This window comes from Phaenicophaeus curvirostris, chromosome 8 (genome assembly GCF_032191515.1).
Source record: "Phaenicophaeus curvirostris isolate KB17595 chromosome 8, BPBGC_Pcur_1.0, whole genome shotgun sequence".
Classification (NCBI taxonomy): Eukaryota; Metazoa; Chordata; class Aves; order Cuculiformes; family Cuculidae; genus Phaenicophaeus; species Phaenicophaeus curvirostris.
This window is the reverse complement of record NC_091399.1, coordinates 32,348,182-32,361,249: the sequence shown is the minus strand read 5'-3', so window position 1 is coordinate 32,361,249 and position 13,068 is coordinate 32,348,182. Positions and strand designations below refer to the sequence as shown.

Here is a 13,068-nt window from a genome sequence, read left to right as displayed (position 1 = left end):
GATGGCGGTTTGCATGTGGACCTCTGCTACAGTTTTGTGGTGGTGAAGATGGACATGCTGTATTCCATTTAGTAAAATAAACTGTTGCACTGAGAGAAATTGTTTTAATTTGAGGTCTGCAGACCCTTGGGTTCCAGTAATTATTTCTAAGGTAATTAAGAAGATGACTTCAAGTGACTAATAAAATCAATTTCAGGTACGGGTACCCTGATCTAGTGGGGTGTCCCTGCCCATGGCAGGGGGGTTGGAACTAGATGATCTTTAAGGTCCCTTCCAACCCAAACTATTCTATGTTTCTATGTTGTGTAGTCTTTGTCAGACTCTCAAAAGATACTGTTCTTCAGTGATTTTTCAGTACTGTCATAAATCTACTGAAAATTTTATTAAGAACAGTTAATTCTACTATTTTATAGGTCAGGGTGCTTTGTCATGATGAAATCTGCCTGTCTTTACTCATATCACTTGTAGGAATAATTTAATTTGGCAATGTGTCAAAGCACAGTCTGTTTCCTCAATACATAAATGTTTTTTCACTTTGACTGCTTATTCTCCCTCATATTACTCCCACTGCCTCCTCACTTCTCCCTGTTATGCCTTCCTCTGTTGTTCTTTCGGTTATATTAATTCCAATTTAGACTCTCACATTTATTAACCTGAAATATGATTTACAACCATGTATATTTGCTGTTGTTATCTTAGCAGGAAATAAAATGTTCACTAGCATAAATTTTTAGATGCAGTGGGTTTTCAGTAGATGGGCTTGCAGCTGAACATGCAAGCCAATCTGTCTGTCTTGCTTTCTTTTTATACTGTGAGCTATGAAGGAGCCATGGCCTTTGGAAAACCATTGCTTTCATCTCTTCAGTGGCAAATATACCTGGGCAGTTATTTAAGACACACTTGAATGATGTTAGCTTGTTGAAGATGTGGTAGGGGCAACTGTTAGTATGTATTTTTTTCTTAGAAAGGGGAAATTTATTTTGAAAGGACACAGAGGTTCAGGACAGAACTGGATTAAGAATCATAGGCTTAAGTCTGTATTGTCAAACTAAAGTATCATAGTAAGAGGTTTGTGTGGTTTCACTTTTTTTTGTTTGGAAATCCTTTAGCCACTGTAGAGGAGTTATTTTGGTAACAGAGTAAATGTTACTCTTCCTTTCCCAAGCACAGGTGGCAATGCTAGGCAACGAATTAACCTTTGTGGTAAATGTAGGAAACGTTTTCATCTTGGGAAATCCACTTTTCTGTTATAACTGGTGAAGTACACTTAGGGTCTTGATAGTTATAAAAATGTAACCTTTTTTTTTTGTTGTTAAACAAGGTTCAATTGTTGAACTCAATATGTAATAATTCTAGTTCAAGATTCCATTGAGAAGTGTCTATGGGAGCTACACTTCTGAGACCAAATAATAGAAATTAAATCTGGTTTTGAAATGTACTTAAAAAAAAAAGGTAGCAGAGGAAATGCCCAAAAAAATGACAACGTGGGGAAAACAGCTTTTTGAGAGACTGAGCAAAGAGGTGATGTGTTTGTGGCTGAACGGATTGTGTGGGAAAGATTTCTGGAAGCCAATAGCTTTTTAATCTAATTCAATGCAAACAATGTCAGGAAGGTGGAGGTTGAGGAACAGATGAAAAAAGAAAAATGCAGAACACTTACTAGTGATAGTAATTTCCCCTCTGGTAGGGGGACTGATTTGCTTAGCGACTTTGTGGAATCTGCATCATTTTGAGCCTGCGAGCACTGCTGCCTGTAAATTCTGTTTCAGTTGCTCTATATTTTTAGAAAGTTATTTGAAGCTTTTTTGATCAGCATTGTGGGAGGCTAGACCAGATGTTCTTAATAGGGTTTTTTTTGAGCCATAAAACCTTGTTTTTCCCAGCAAACCCCATTTTACTTTTGTGCATTCAAAGCTAGCTACAGCCCACAAATTAGTGGAATTTCTTCATGTTTTACCAACACTGTGTTCCTCTGTAAGGGTGTTAAGTAATTGAGCTTAACTTAGTATATGTATCTCACCAGAGGTGCCATCCTTCACATATGTTGGACAGTAGCAGTTATGTTGTCTTGAATATAAATCAGGTTAGAAGGACTGTAAAGCTGCTAAATTGTTCCCTCAAAAGTAAAGACACAGCAAAATGAACTCAGAAAACCAGGACAGCCTCTCCCCACCATACACTCGCATCAAGCCTTCGTTTCAAAGTTCAGAGATCTACAGCTTCCTTGGCAAAGCAATGGTAAGAGTTTCAATGTAGGCTAGATTATTTCATCTAGCCTCTGGTTTGGAAGTAACGAAGCTGTTGCAGGGAACAAAGGGGAGAAGAAATAAGGTAAAACCTAGGCGTTTTTTCTAGCATTGCCAAACTGAAGTATCGCTACGGTAGGAATTCCCAAAATTACCAGTATATGTGAAAATAAGAAATGTTGAGCAACTGTGAGGGTAGATAATACCACCAGCTCTGTGAGTAGTCACCTGCCACTTATTATGGCAAAGAACTGTTTTTTGTTGGTTTTGGTTTTTTTTTTTTTTCGCTTTTGTCACTAAGGTGGTTCTAAACATTGACCTGAGTCAGCTAGAACAAATATTTGCAATATGCTGGCTCCCATTTATAAATTGCTCCATTCACAAATTAGTGTAAAACTTACGGATTTTCTAAGAGTATTTAATTGTAAATCATGAAGTATCTGCATTGGAGAAATGGTATATTAGTTTGGTGGTTTTTTTAATCATTGCTTTTAGATTTTTGCTATGAGATTCTCCGGACCTGAGTGCTATTAAAATACATAGGCAAATTGTATTGCTTTCAGAAATTGGCTTGGATTGGTTACAAGCATCCTTTGTTGGCAAGACCACAGTTCTTTTTGGGTTGTTGGTGGTGGTTTTTTGCCTAAGTGATGATGTGGTAAGGGACTTTATGATCCAGGAAATCTGTCATTTCCAATAAATCAATTCTGTTACTTGTTTTGGGCTCTTTCAGTCACTCAGCATTCCTGCAGGGGACGTACCACATAGTTTGTAAAAGAAATGGAGGCATTCAGAAGAATTAATGAATTAAGTAGGTCTCTGTTGTCTTTTTTTTTTTTAACAAAGACACATTTCTGGAGGGGAGGAGGGGATGTGTGATGTGTAGACTGCATACACTCAGCTTGTTTTCCTTTGCCTGAGACTGCTGCCTAAGCTTTTCTTGTTCTGCCTGACAATACATCTTTTACTTTTTTCCAATTCATTGTTTGTGTTGTGATTTGGCCAGTGTAAGCTGCCTGGGGGTGGGTGTTGTATCCTCTCACTTGTTTAATGTAGTCCAGGTTGCATAGTTTAGGTACCTGGCTACTTTTGCAATACAAGGGGATGTGATCTTCATCTGTGACAGTCTGAGGCCTATCAGCAGCAGCAGTGTGGAAAAGCTGTATATTAAGGCATACACACCTGTGTGCATTTCTATTCCTGCGCAGTTTTCCTACCCAAGCAGGAGAAATAACAGTATTTGTTTGCTTAGTAAATTATTCTCTTTTATCTTTAGTCAGAAATAATATGCCTTAATATTTGCTCCACTTGATGTGTGTCTGAGGGCTTGGAGGTGTTTTTCAGCCTGACTTGTATTTATATCTGTGGAAGTGCTGTATTGAGATTAAGACCCTTTGTTCATGGAAATTTACAGGAGGCAAAATCAACAGCATGTGTTTCAACCATGTGTTGCAGCACTTTAAATATCTAAGTATAACTATACTACAAATAATAGCTTATTGAGCTGGAGGACCGTGCTGTAGCTTTGATGGGAATGGTGAAGATTTGCTTAGAATCTCCATGATGCTTTTTTCCGATTCCAACTGAAACTTGGAAGGTTCACGTTTAACAGAACAAGTAGCCTTGTTCTTCCAAGCCTCTCTTTCCACATCTTTCCTTGTCCTTCCATTTAAATCTTCCTTTTGGGCACAATCAGCAAGTTCCTTTTAATCAGATGCTGAGATAAATAATAGCAGAACATAATCTCTAGTAATTATTTCTCAGAGCAAATGTTCATTTAAGGTCTGTGACATCTGGTTGTTTTTTAATTTTCCAGTTGGCAGTAAACAAAAACTCAGCTTGAGTAAAGAGAACTTAGAATAGACCTGCTTTGCTTTGCAGACAGAAATACTTTCTTCTGTATTAGATGAGAGTAAACAGTAAGATTAATAGTTTTGAGTTGATTGCCAGGCTGCTGCTATTAAAATATGACGTTACCTTAAATTCAATATGTATTAATATAATTTAACTTTTCACTGTGGTGATTCTTGTTAGGTTTATTGTTCAAATTCTAATGTTTAGTGTATGCTAATGTATTAAAAAATTGTTATGAGAATAAATACTTGTGTACAGAAGGTAGTGTTCAAACTGTAAAGCTTTATGCTTTTCTGCATCTGTGAAAAGAGAAAGGATTTCATATGCTATCTAGAGACAAACACTCATGATTTTTTTTTAAAAACAGTAACACTTCCGAGTTGTACGTTGTTTATTTTCCTTTTCTTAAAGCTATTGTTACATCTGACTGCCAAGAATTTATTGATGATAATTCCCCTGTCGGTAGTAGTCACTTTTAAACTTGAATAAATGTCTGTAGACACAGACTTGATGTGCCACAGCAAATAATTACGTGTGGAGCCTCTGAGTAGGCAGTGATTATAGCAAGCTGTCCTTTCTTCTGGCTGAGCTTACCAGCAGATACGTATAAAATCTGATACGAAAAGTTTGTTAATCACCTAGATTGGCCTGCTGAAATGTTTTCTAGCTGCTGCTGGTATAGGAGTTACTGTGTTTGCAGGGGTTAATAGATGGAATCTGATGCAATCCCTCCCACTTTCCTCAGCAGTTTTCATTAGACAAGTGCTCCATAGCAACAGTGAGATCACTGGAGACAGTATTTCATTGATTTCTCCCTCCCGCCCCCTTCCATTTTTGAGCCATTCTTATCACTGAAGTGCAGTTGGCTGAAAAGACAGGGTTTTTATGCAGAACACTTATGTGGGCTTCTGTCTTGTAGATAATTTGGAAAGCCGGAATCCCTTACATCTTTTGTGTTTAATGTTTCACTATGTATTTAAAGAGAGATACAGGCTTAGGGGGCTGGATAACTGTACCTGCTGTAGCTGATGTTCTTAAGTATTCTTGCATTGTTTGCTGGTCTTCTAGGGAAAAGAATAATGTAGAACAAGACCTGAAGGAGAAAGAAGATACCATCAAGCAGAGGACAAGTGAAGTCCAGGTAAATAGACAAAATTATTGTTCAGACACCTGATATTGCACTGTGTGGTTGCTTGAATGGCAGTTGGAATACCGAGTCTTTTAGGTCACCTCACTTTTTCAGTGAAAAGAACTGGGGGCTAAGAAAAAGAATGTGCTTTAAAGTATATTTTCTGTATGCATGTGGGTTGGTGTAGGCATATATATTTGCATGTATAAGTGTGCGAGATCTTAGGATATGTAGCCTGCATGGGGTTTTAAATGAAAAATATTACAAAAGAATAGATTTCTTTCTTTTATCTAGCAACACTACCTAATGTATAATTAAAACTAAAGAAGGCATGGTAGCACTGCAAATTAATAAACTTAAATTGCTGAAATCAAAGGGGTTATAGAGGGGGCTGCATCTTAGGAGTCACAGTAATTACCAGCTTGGGAGGAATGTTGCCACAGGTTCATTTTGCCTAACACAAGTGAATTTTAAAAGTAATCTGATTTTTATTTAAAAAGATTACATTGAATAACTGGAATACTGGAAAATTTAAATTTTGCAATGCTTTACAGGAATAAAAAATTATACAGTCAGCATCAGTGTTTAGGATGCTAACGGTCTAACCAAGCTCTGAATTAAATTCTGCAAAGCATTCCAATTAAATTTAAAGCTGCAAAAGCAACTGGGGTTGCTGCTTTAAGAAAATACCAGATATCAGTGTGATATGTGATCACTTATATTCATTTCTACGTTTGTTTTAGGAATCTTTACTATTTTAAATAATCTTTATTTGTTTAAGGGCAAATAATGCAAGACTTCTGCATTTCACTTTGTGTTGGGCAGAAAAAGAGTCAATGTGTAACAACTGTTGTGAATTTTGTGCTTGGATATTTAATATCCTTAAAGCCTGGATGGTAAATTTATAGTCTGACCTTTCAGAAGATCATCAGGCGCTGGCCTGGTAGTCACGATGGCAGCCAGATTCAGCAGCTGCAGGGATGCATACAGAAGTTGCCCAGGTCTATCATTCTGTCCATGCATGCAGTGGTCATTCCCCTCCCCACTCTGCAGATTGCTGTTTCACACTGTTCAAAATTCCTATGGGTATTCCTGGTTTTGCACACAGGATGATTTTTTTTTTTTTAGTGTATGCTGGAATACATGTGTGCTCACATGAAGGCTGAATTCTCTGGTGCCTTTGCACAAAAGATATATAAAGCCGATAAAAAAACTCCCTTTATTGTTCCAGTATTAGCATCATCTGCATATGTTTATTGTTTCATAGTCAGCAGCATCACAGAATCAATTAAGTCATTGTATCTAGAGCAGTAATGTTGGAAGCAGCTGTCTCAGTTCTTTAACCTCTTAGTGATCACACGAGCTATTTGTCACAGAATTACGGAATGGTTGGGGTTGGAAGTGGCCTCTGGAGATCATCCAGTCCAGCCCCCCTGCTGAAGCAGGGTCACCTGGAGCAGGTAATTTGTCCCTTCTTAAATACAGAGCTATAGAGTTCTGTCAGTCTGCAGAGAAGGAACAGTCTATTACCGGCTTGTCAGGAAAAAATGAGAAACTGTCAGGATCAAATAGGAAATGGCTGCAGCATTTCTTTAAGCTGGTGGCCCTTTATCTCTGGTCCCTTTCTTGCTCCTAAATGTTGGAGGACCCGCGTGCTTTGGGAAACTCTAGAACGTCAGAGAATAATGGTGACAGACTAAGAATATCTTTACATTATGCTTTTTTCTTCTATTCTTATTCTAGCAGTGACATTTCTAAAGATTATGTACAAAACCAGTGCATTCTGGTCTGCCACCTTGGATCAAGCTAGCTTCATGGCATCACACTCCAGGGCTTCTGATACCAGAATACTTCTATGGGCACAAATTACTATCTCAAATATAGCCATGTGTGTGATTTGTGTAGGAGGAGGGAAGGAATGACAGTTTTTTTCTTCTCTAAAATAATTTATATATTATGTAAATGGATACTAAAAAGCAAAGACAGAACAAAAATGAGTTGGAAGGAAAACATAACATACTGATGGATTTTAATGTGGTTATTAAAATACCAGCTCTTTAGTAGCAAAGATTAAGGGATGTTTTTTCCTTACAAGTTATGGGCAGAGTGACAAAGGTAAACTTCTGAGGCACCATTTCCTTAGTTTATTCTGTGATCGGATTACCGTTTTCCAATATGGGAGTATTAAACTCAAATATGGAAAGTTCCTCTTGGCAGCTGTGAACTTTTTTACAGAGTTAATGTGTAACTAAAACCTTAGTTTTTGATCACATACCAAGCAGCATGTCAAAATGCATCTGCTTGGCTGTCCCCTTGCTCTCTTATCACTAGCTTGCTCTTCTAGACCCAGGTGTTGGAGCACAGTGTGCTTCAGCAGCCAGGCACTGCCTTAAGCTGTGGGCTTTTAGACACATCAGCAAGGCTTTCATCTTGCATCTAGCCCTTCACAAGCATGAGCGTCGTTTGCCAGCCTACCTACTAAGGCTCTAAAATAAGTGGCGATTCTCCTGGCTTTCCCAACAATTACATGTTCCCTAGAACTATATTGACATGAAATCTAAAGGTCTATGTTTTGCTTTTCAGTGGGATGCTGAAACTTTGTAAAGGAATTTTTAAAACAAATGCATATAGCTCTTGAACAAAGCGTAACACGTATTTATATTGATCGGGGTAAAAATGTAATTGTATATGGGACCCTGAGAGAGGGGGGTGGAAAGTGAAAGGTGTTTTGGAAAGGTGGCCTTCCAAGTAGTCCAGAATGTTTCTGGCCTTCTCTTCTAGACTTTTGATTTCCTTGTTGGCCTGAGTTTTCTTAAACAGATTTATGCCATGAATATCCCACTTGGCATTGGATTCCCTCTATTCTTTGTTTCTTGCAGAGCCATTAGAAAGTCAGTGAAGTTTGACTTCTCGGTGCTGTTTCAGGCTTAACAGTTCTTAGCTCATGAATTGTTTGGTGAAGTACAGACTGGCAAGCTATTAAATCCCACCTATCTGTGGCAATACATATCTCTGTACTTTCCTTCTCCTACGCTACGTTAACATGGAAAGCAATAATTATCATAAGCCTAATATACGGATTACTGTTACCATGAAAATGCTAGTTTGTAGCACCTCAAATATGTTAATGGTTTCCATATAGAATCTCATTCAGTGCTTGAACATTAAAGTGGGGATGTTCTTGAAAATGAAAGCTTAACTGGAGCCTGGTTTACTGCATGAAGACGTGTCTTTGAGTATTATCCCCAGTTCTGTGTATTGTATCTACTCTGCACTTTAATTTTGTTGTGTGAACATGTTTGCTTTTTTTAGTTTGGTGGGTTTTTTTGTTCCTTCTCTTCTCCTCTGAGGGTCATCAGATTTAGTAAGGTCTCTTCTGCACTTCTTTCCTGCTGTGCCTAGGACAGACTTTGAGGCTCAAGGAATGTAGCAAGAGTGGAGGTGATCTACATCTAGCTTGTGCACATGTGAATTCTTGCTTCCTTTCAGAGAAGGGAGACTGAAATCTCTTTAGACTGTTACTTTTTCCCCCCATTGCTTGTGATGAGTGTCAGCTAACATTTGCTTTTCAAAGCGATATAAAAAATGAATGGATCAAGAGTGTCCCAGTTTTCCAAGTCAGTAGCTGCTGTAATAGCTTTATGTATGTGTTCTGGTTTGTCTTTCATAGATTGGAAATAACCAGAAAAGCACCTAGTCTGACTGCTGTGCATCAGTCATATACACTTCAATGAAAGTCATATTTGATTTTAGGGGCTTTGTGTGGGGTTTCTGGGATTTTGTGTTTTGTTTTGATGGGGTTGGTTTTTTTTGGGGTGATTTCATAAACGTAATTATGATTTTTCTTTAGGTAGTCTTCCAGTTGTCTTAAGGTTACCTATCCATCTAGCATCTGACTGCTGCGCCATATGCATTCCTGTTTCTCTGGCTTTTTTGGCCTAATCTGGAGGTGTTGGCGCACATGGATGACTTATCTCCCTCACCAAAGAAAGAAAACCCAAAACAATCAAAACACAACTTAAAAAGGACAACAGGATCTTAGCTTAGAACAGCATGTGAATGATCTAATCAGAAGTTCATGTCAACTTTTTCTTATCCTCCTTAATTTTCTTTTATCTTTATTCCTTTTTTTACTGTTGCTCATGATTCTTCCTTCAATTACTATATTTTCTCAGAAAGGCTGCAGTCTTCTCTTTTCATCTAGTCCTTTTCTTTTCGTAGTAATCCTTTTTGATCTCCTCGTCTTATCTCTTCCTCTTGACTTTGATTGTTTCTTCTTCCTAAATTCTTTTCTTGATGTTTTTTCAATGTTATTTCTGCAGTTTAAAGTAGAATTGTTCCTGTTGCTTAGAAATTAACCAATTATCATATGATGATACCTAATGTGCTTAGAATACAAAATACATACGTACTGCCGTTTCATAAGAATATTGTAGTGTATGGAATACCATATTGTACTGTATGGAATGTCCATTTCTTACCAGGACTATTGCATGGAAAATAAGTTTTTGGCTCTTTTTTTTTTCTTTTTTCCAAAATCAGATGCAGAGAAGCTCTAGAAGGGAGTGCATTTGGGTTAATAATGCACCAGTTGTGGTCATTTACCATGCTGTTAAAACAAGTTCCTATTTTTGGCCATATGTTTTTGAGGGGAAAGGAGCAGAATAAAGCATTTCTGTTATTGAAGGACTCAGTAAAACATATTGCTAAAACATAGGAGAGAGGTAATTTAGCATCCTGAATAAAGACTGCTGCTAAATTAAAAATGAAACCCTAACCTCCTGGTGAGTGAAACAGTTAATCTCTGACATGCTATCTTCAATATTCCAGTGAGATTCTTTTTACTAACGAAAAGTAAAAGCAAATAACTTAATTATTTTTGTGTTAGAATTTGAGAAAACTTGCTTGTCTGTTATGCTATGAAAGCTGACTTTTGAAAGACCATTTGTTGATACTTTGATGTCAGAATTACTGCCACAGTTTATACTGCGGAATTTAGTGGTTAGGAGGAAAGAGGGAACAAATGCAAAGCAAATCTGTTTTATTACAGGATCTACAAGATGAAGTGAAGCGGGAGAGCAATAATCTGCAAAAGCTGCAAGCTCAGAAACAGGAAGCGCAGGAAATACTTAATGATCTTGATGAGCAGAAGGCTAAGTTGGAAGAACAACTTAATGATATCAGGCAGAAATGTGCAGAGGAGGCCCATTTGGTAAGGTCTGCTGGCTAAGGTCTTTGATAAAGTAAATGCCTCATTTTGAAGCCTTGCAGCGTGTTATGGTTATTGGGGAAGGAGAAAAACTTAAATGAATAAACAGCCTACGTGTCAATGTTTTGTGACCAACAGAGAATAGGAAATGTATCACTCACTTCTGTGACCTCCTAATTTCATATCAGTGTGTCAACAAATATACAGAGATATGCTTGTACACAAATAAGTATAAGTGCTAATAAATATTGCAATATAACTGTAATTAGAAGCACTAATTACAGTGGCTGATCTGCTAGTTGAAAAAAATCATCTTATGGTTATGTAATTTTTTTCTAATCTAAAGATATAGTATTTCTTTAGGGTCTAAAATTATATTTTCAGTATTAGAAGTATCTGTGTTGTTCAGGAAAACAGCTAGAATACTGTGACCTTGTTGAGACCAGTAGGGAATTAACTTTCAGGCATGGTCTGCAATAGCCATGAGGTCTTTACTTGTCATAAATAGTACTGTTCGGATGCATTTGGAGGTTGGATTTTTTATTTGGCTTTGAAATATTTGTTCATGCTTTAGATTGCCATGCTGAAGGCTGAAATAACAAGCCAGGAATCAAAGATTTCAGAGTATGAAGATGAACTGACAAAAGCTCAAGAGGAGCTGAGTCGCCTGCAGCAAGAAACTGCAGAGCTTGAGCATTGCATAGAGTCTGGGAAAGCACAGCTGGGACCTCTTCAGCAACATCTGCATGATTCACAACAGGAAATCAGTTCGGTAAGGCAATGTGGAAGAAAAAAATCAGCTGACAACATTAAGTGGGATTTTTCTTAAGGGGAAGGCATTGTTTTCTTTTTTTCTTCACCGTTTCCTCTTTTTCTTCACTGTTTCCTCATGTTGTTCGTTGCTTCCACATGTGTTCTGTGCTAGTAGCTCTTGGTATTCTTAGAGGCTGACTCAAGATACTTCATGATGTTTCTCCAGGTTTTGTGAATAAAAAGGAATTAATTTATTACATGTTATAAATAATTTGTCTTAATGTAATGAATGAAAAATAGCATGTTAAAATTCTTAATGTCCAGTAGTTATTCAAGCTTTCTTAAAGCTGTGGCCTGGGGTACGCTCTCAATATTCTTTATTGAAGTGAAGTTGGTATAAAATCTGTAACGTCTACTTAGTGCATTGTCAAAGGAGGAAAGTAAAGTGAAAGAATAAATTGGACTGAGACTGGATACTGAGAAGCAGAGATGGCTGTGCTGGTTTTTAAGCACAGAACTGTGCCTTGAGGTGTCTGCTGTTAGGTTAAAGGAAGGCTCCTAGCTCCTGTCTGTAATCAGTGATTTATTATTGCTTCAGTGATGGGTTTCTTTGTGCACCATTTCCTCATCGTTCCTCTCTGACTTGTCAGCTGTCTACTAGGTTAGCCAGAGTCACATCATTATCAAGTTAAAACAAAAAAGCCTTCCTATTAACTTGGAACCCTGGAAATGGCTGACTTTTAGGCTGGTCATTTCACACAATTCGTGTCTAACTTGTTAACAGCTTTTTTTCTTAAGACTTCCACTGCTAGTGTTCATGCAAGAACACTTTCTTCTGTTGAAAAGCCTTATAACACAGCCATAATTTTTAAATTTGGCTTTGAGGTTTAGGAACTGACTAATAGATTTTCCACTGTTCCATCACAAATAGACATAAGGTTGTGCTATTCCTGTACTAATATACAAGTCAGAGGTTCTTGTGATAAACAGATTTGAGGCTGATAATCCAAGTGGTTATGCTTGACTGTACTACAGACTTTTTTTCTTAACTAGGTTTTTAGGTTTTATATTAATTCTTCTGATTTTATTGCTCTTGGCTCACAAGTAATGAACAATAGGTGTTTGGTGCTTTAAGTAAGATTATCTGATGGTTGGTCTGACGTCACTGTATTTGAAAGACGCCCGATATTGTCTTTGCTGCCACCTCACTTGTGCATGTGCAAGGCAATGAATACTCTATTAGGTGACTGACCCTAGCAGAAGACAGTGAGATTTAGACACCTGAATATCTGAACTGTGTTCATCCGTCTGCATAATCTGCCCAATTAAATAATTGCTTCCTAACTGGCAGTTTGATTGTAAATGTTTGCTTTGAGGCACTGCATGTTGCTGAAATAACAACATGAATATAACTGTTTGCTTAAGAGGATATTCCGTGGATTTTGTAGACATCAAAAGTCATGTGGGAGAAGACAATGAATCTCTTAGTTTTCCTTCTGAGAATTCTGATAAAGCAGCCTTTTTAATTTAGAGTTTAATGCAATTGCAAATACATACTTTAAATTAAAAAAAAGCCAAAAAAACCCAAAACACAAACAAAAAAAACCCCAAAAATGACTACCCCCAAACCAACCAAACAAAAAACCACCTCGAAAGCTTTGCAGCTCTCCTTACAAGTTTGAGTAGAAACAAAGCAACAAATCTTGATGTTGCCAGTGATGCAGTCTGCTTCCTTGGCAGAAGATTCTTGTCGTTTGTGTCTCTTCTAAATCAGATTTGTGCTTGTCTCTAAAATTTTAGCTTTTGATTGAAAGAACGCGGGTTTCATTATACTTGGTTTTGAAAATTATTTCAGGCATAGAACTTCCATCTTGTGT

General features: G+C 37.5%; 2 protein-coding genes across 5 annotated transcripts in view; one reads left to right on the top strand and one right to left on the bottom strand.

The window, feature by feature from the left end:
- The window catches only part of OSBPL9 (oxysterol binding protein like 9), a 185,899-nt gene that overhangs the window by 110,648 nt on the left and 62,183 nt on the right, over window positions 1–13,068 (bottom strand). The gene's annotated exons all lie outside the window — the stretch shown is intronic.
- Window positions 1–13,068, top strand: part of EPS15 (epidermal growth factor receptor pathway substrate 15) — a 49,586-nt gene that overhangs the window by 23,966 nt on the left and 12,552 nt on the right. For all 4 annotated transcript variants that reach the window (XM_069863112.1, XM_069863113.1, XM_069863109.1 and 1 more), the window contains exons 13-15: window positions 5,169–5,241; window positions 10,280–10,441; window positions 11,013–11,210. In XM_069863112.1, coding sequence (XP_069719213.1) covers window positions 5,169–5,241; window positions 10,280–10,441; window positions 11,013–11,210 — 433 coding nt within the window. The remainder of the gene's footprint in view (window positions 1–5,168; window positions 5,242–10,279; window positions 10,442–11,012; window positions 11,211–13,068) is intronic.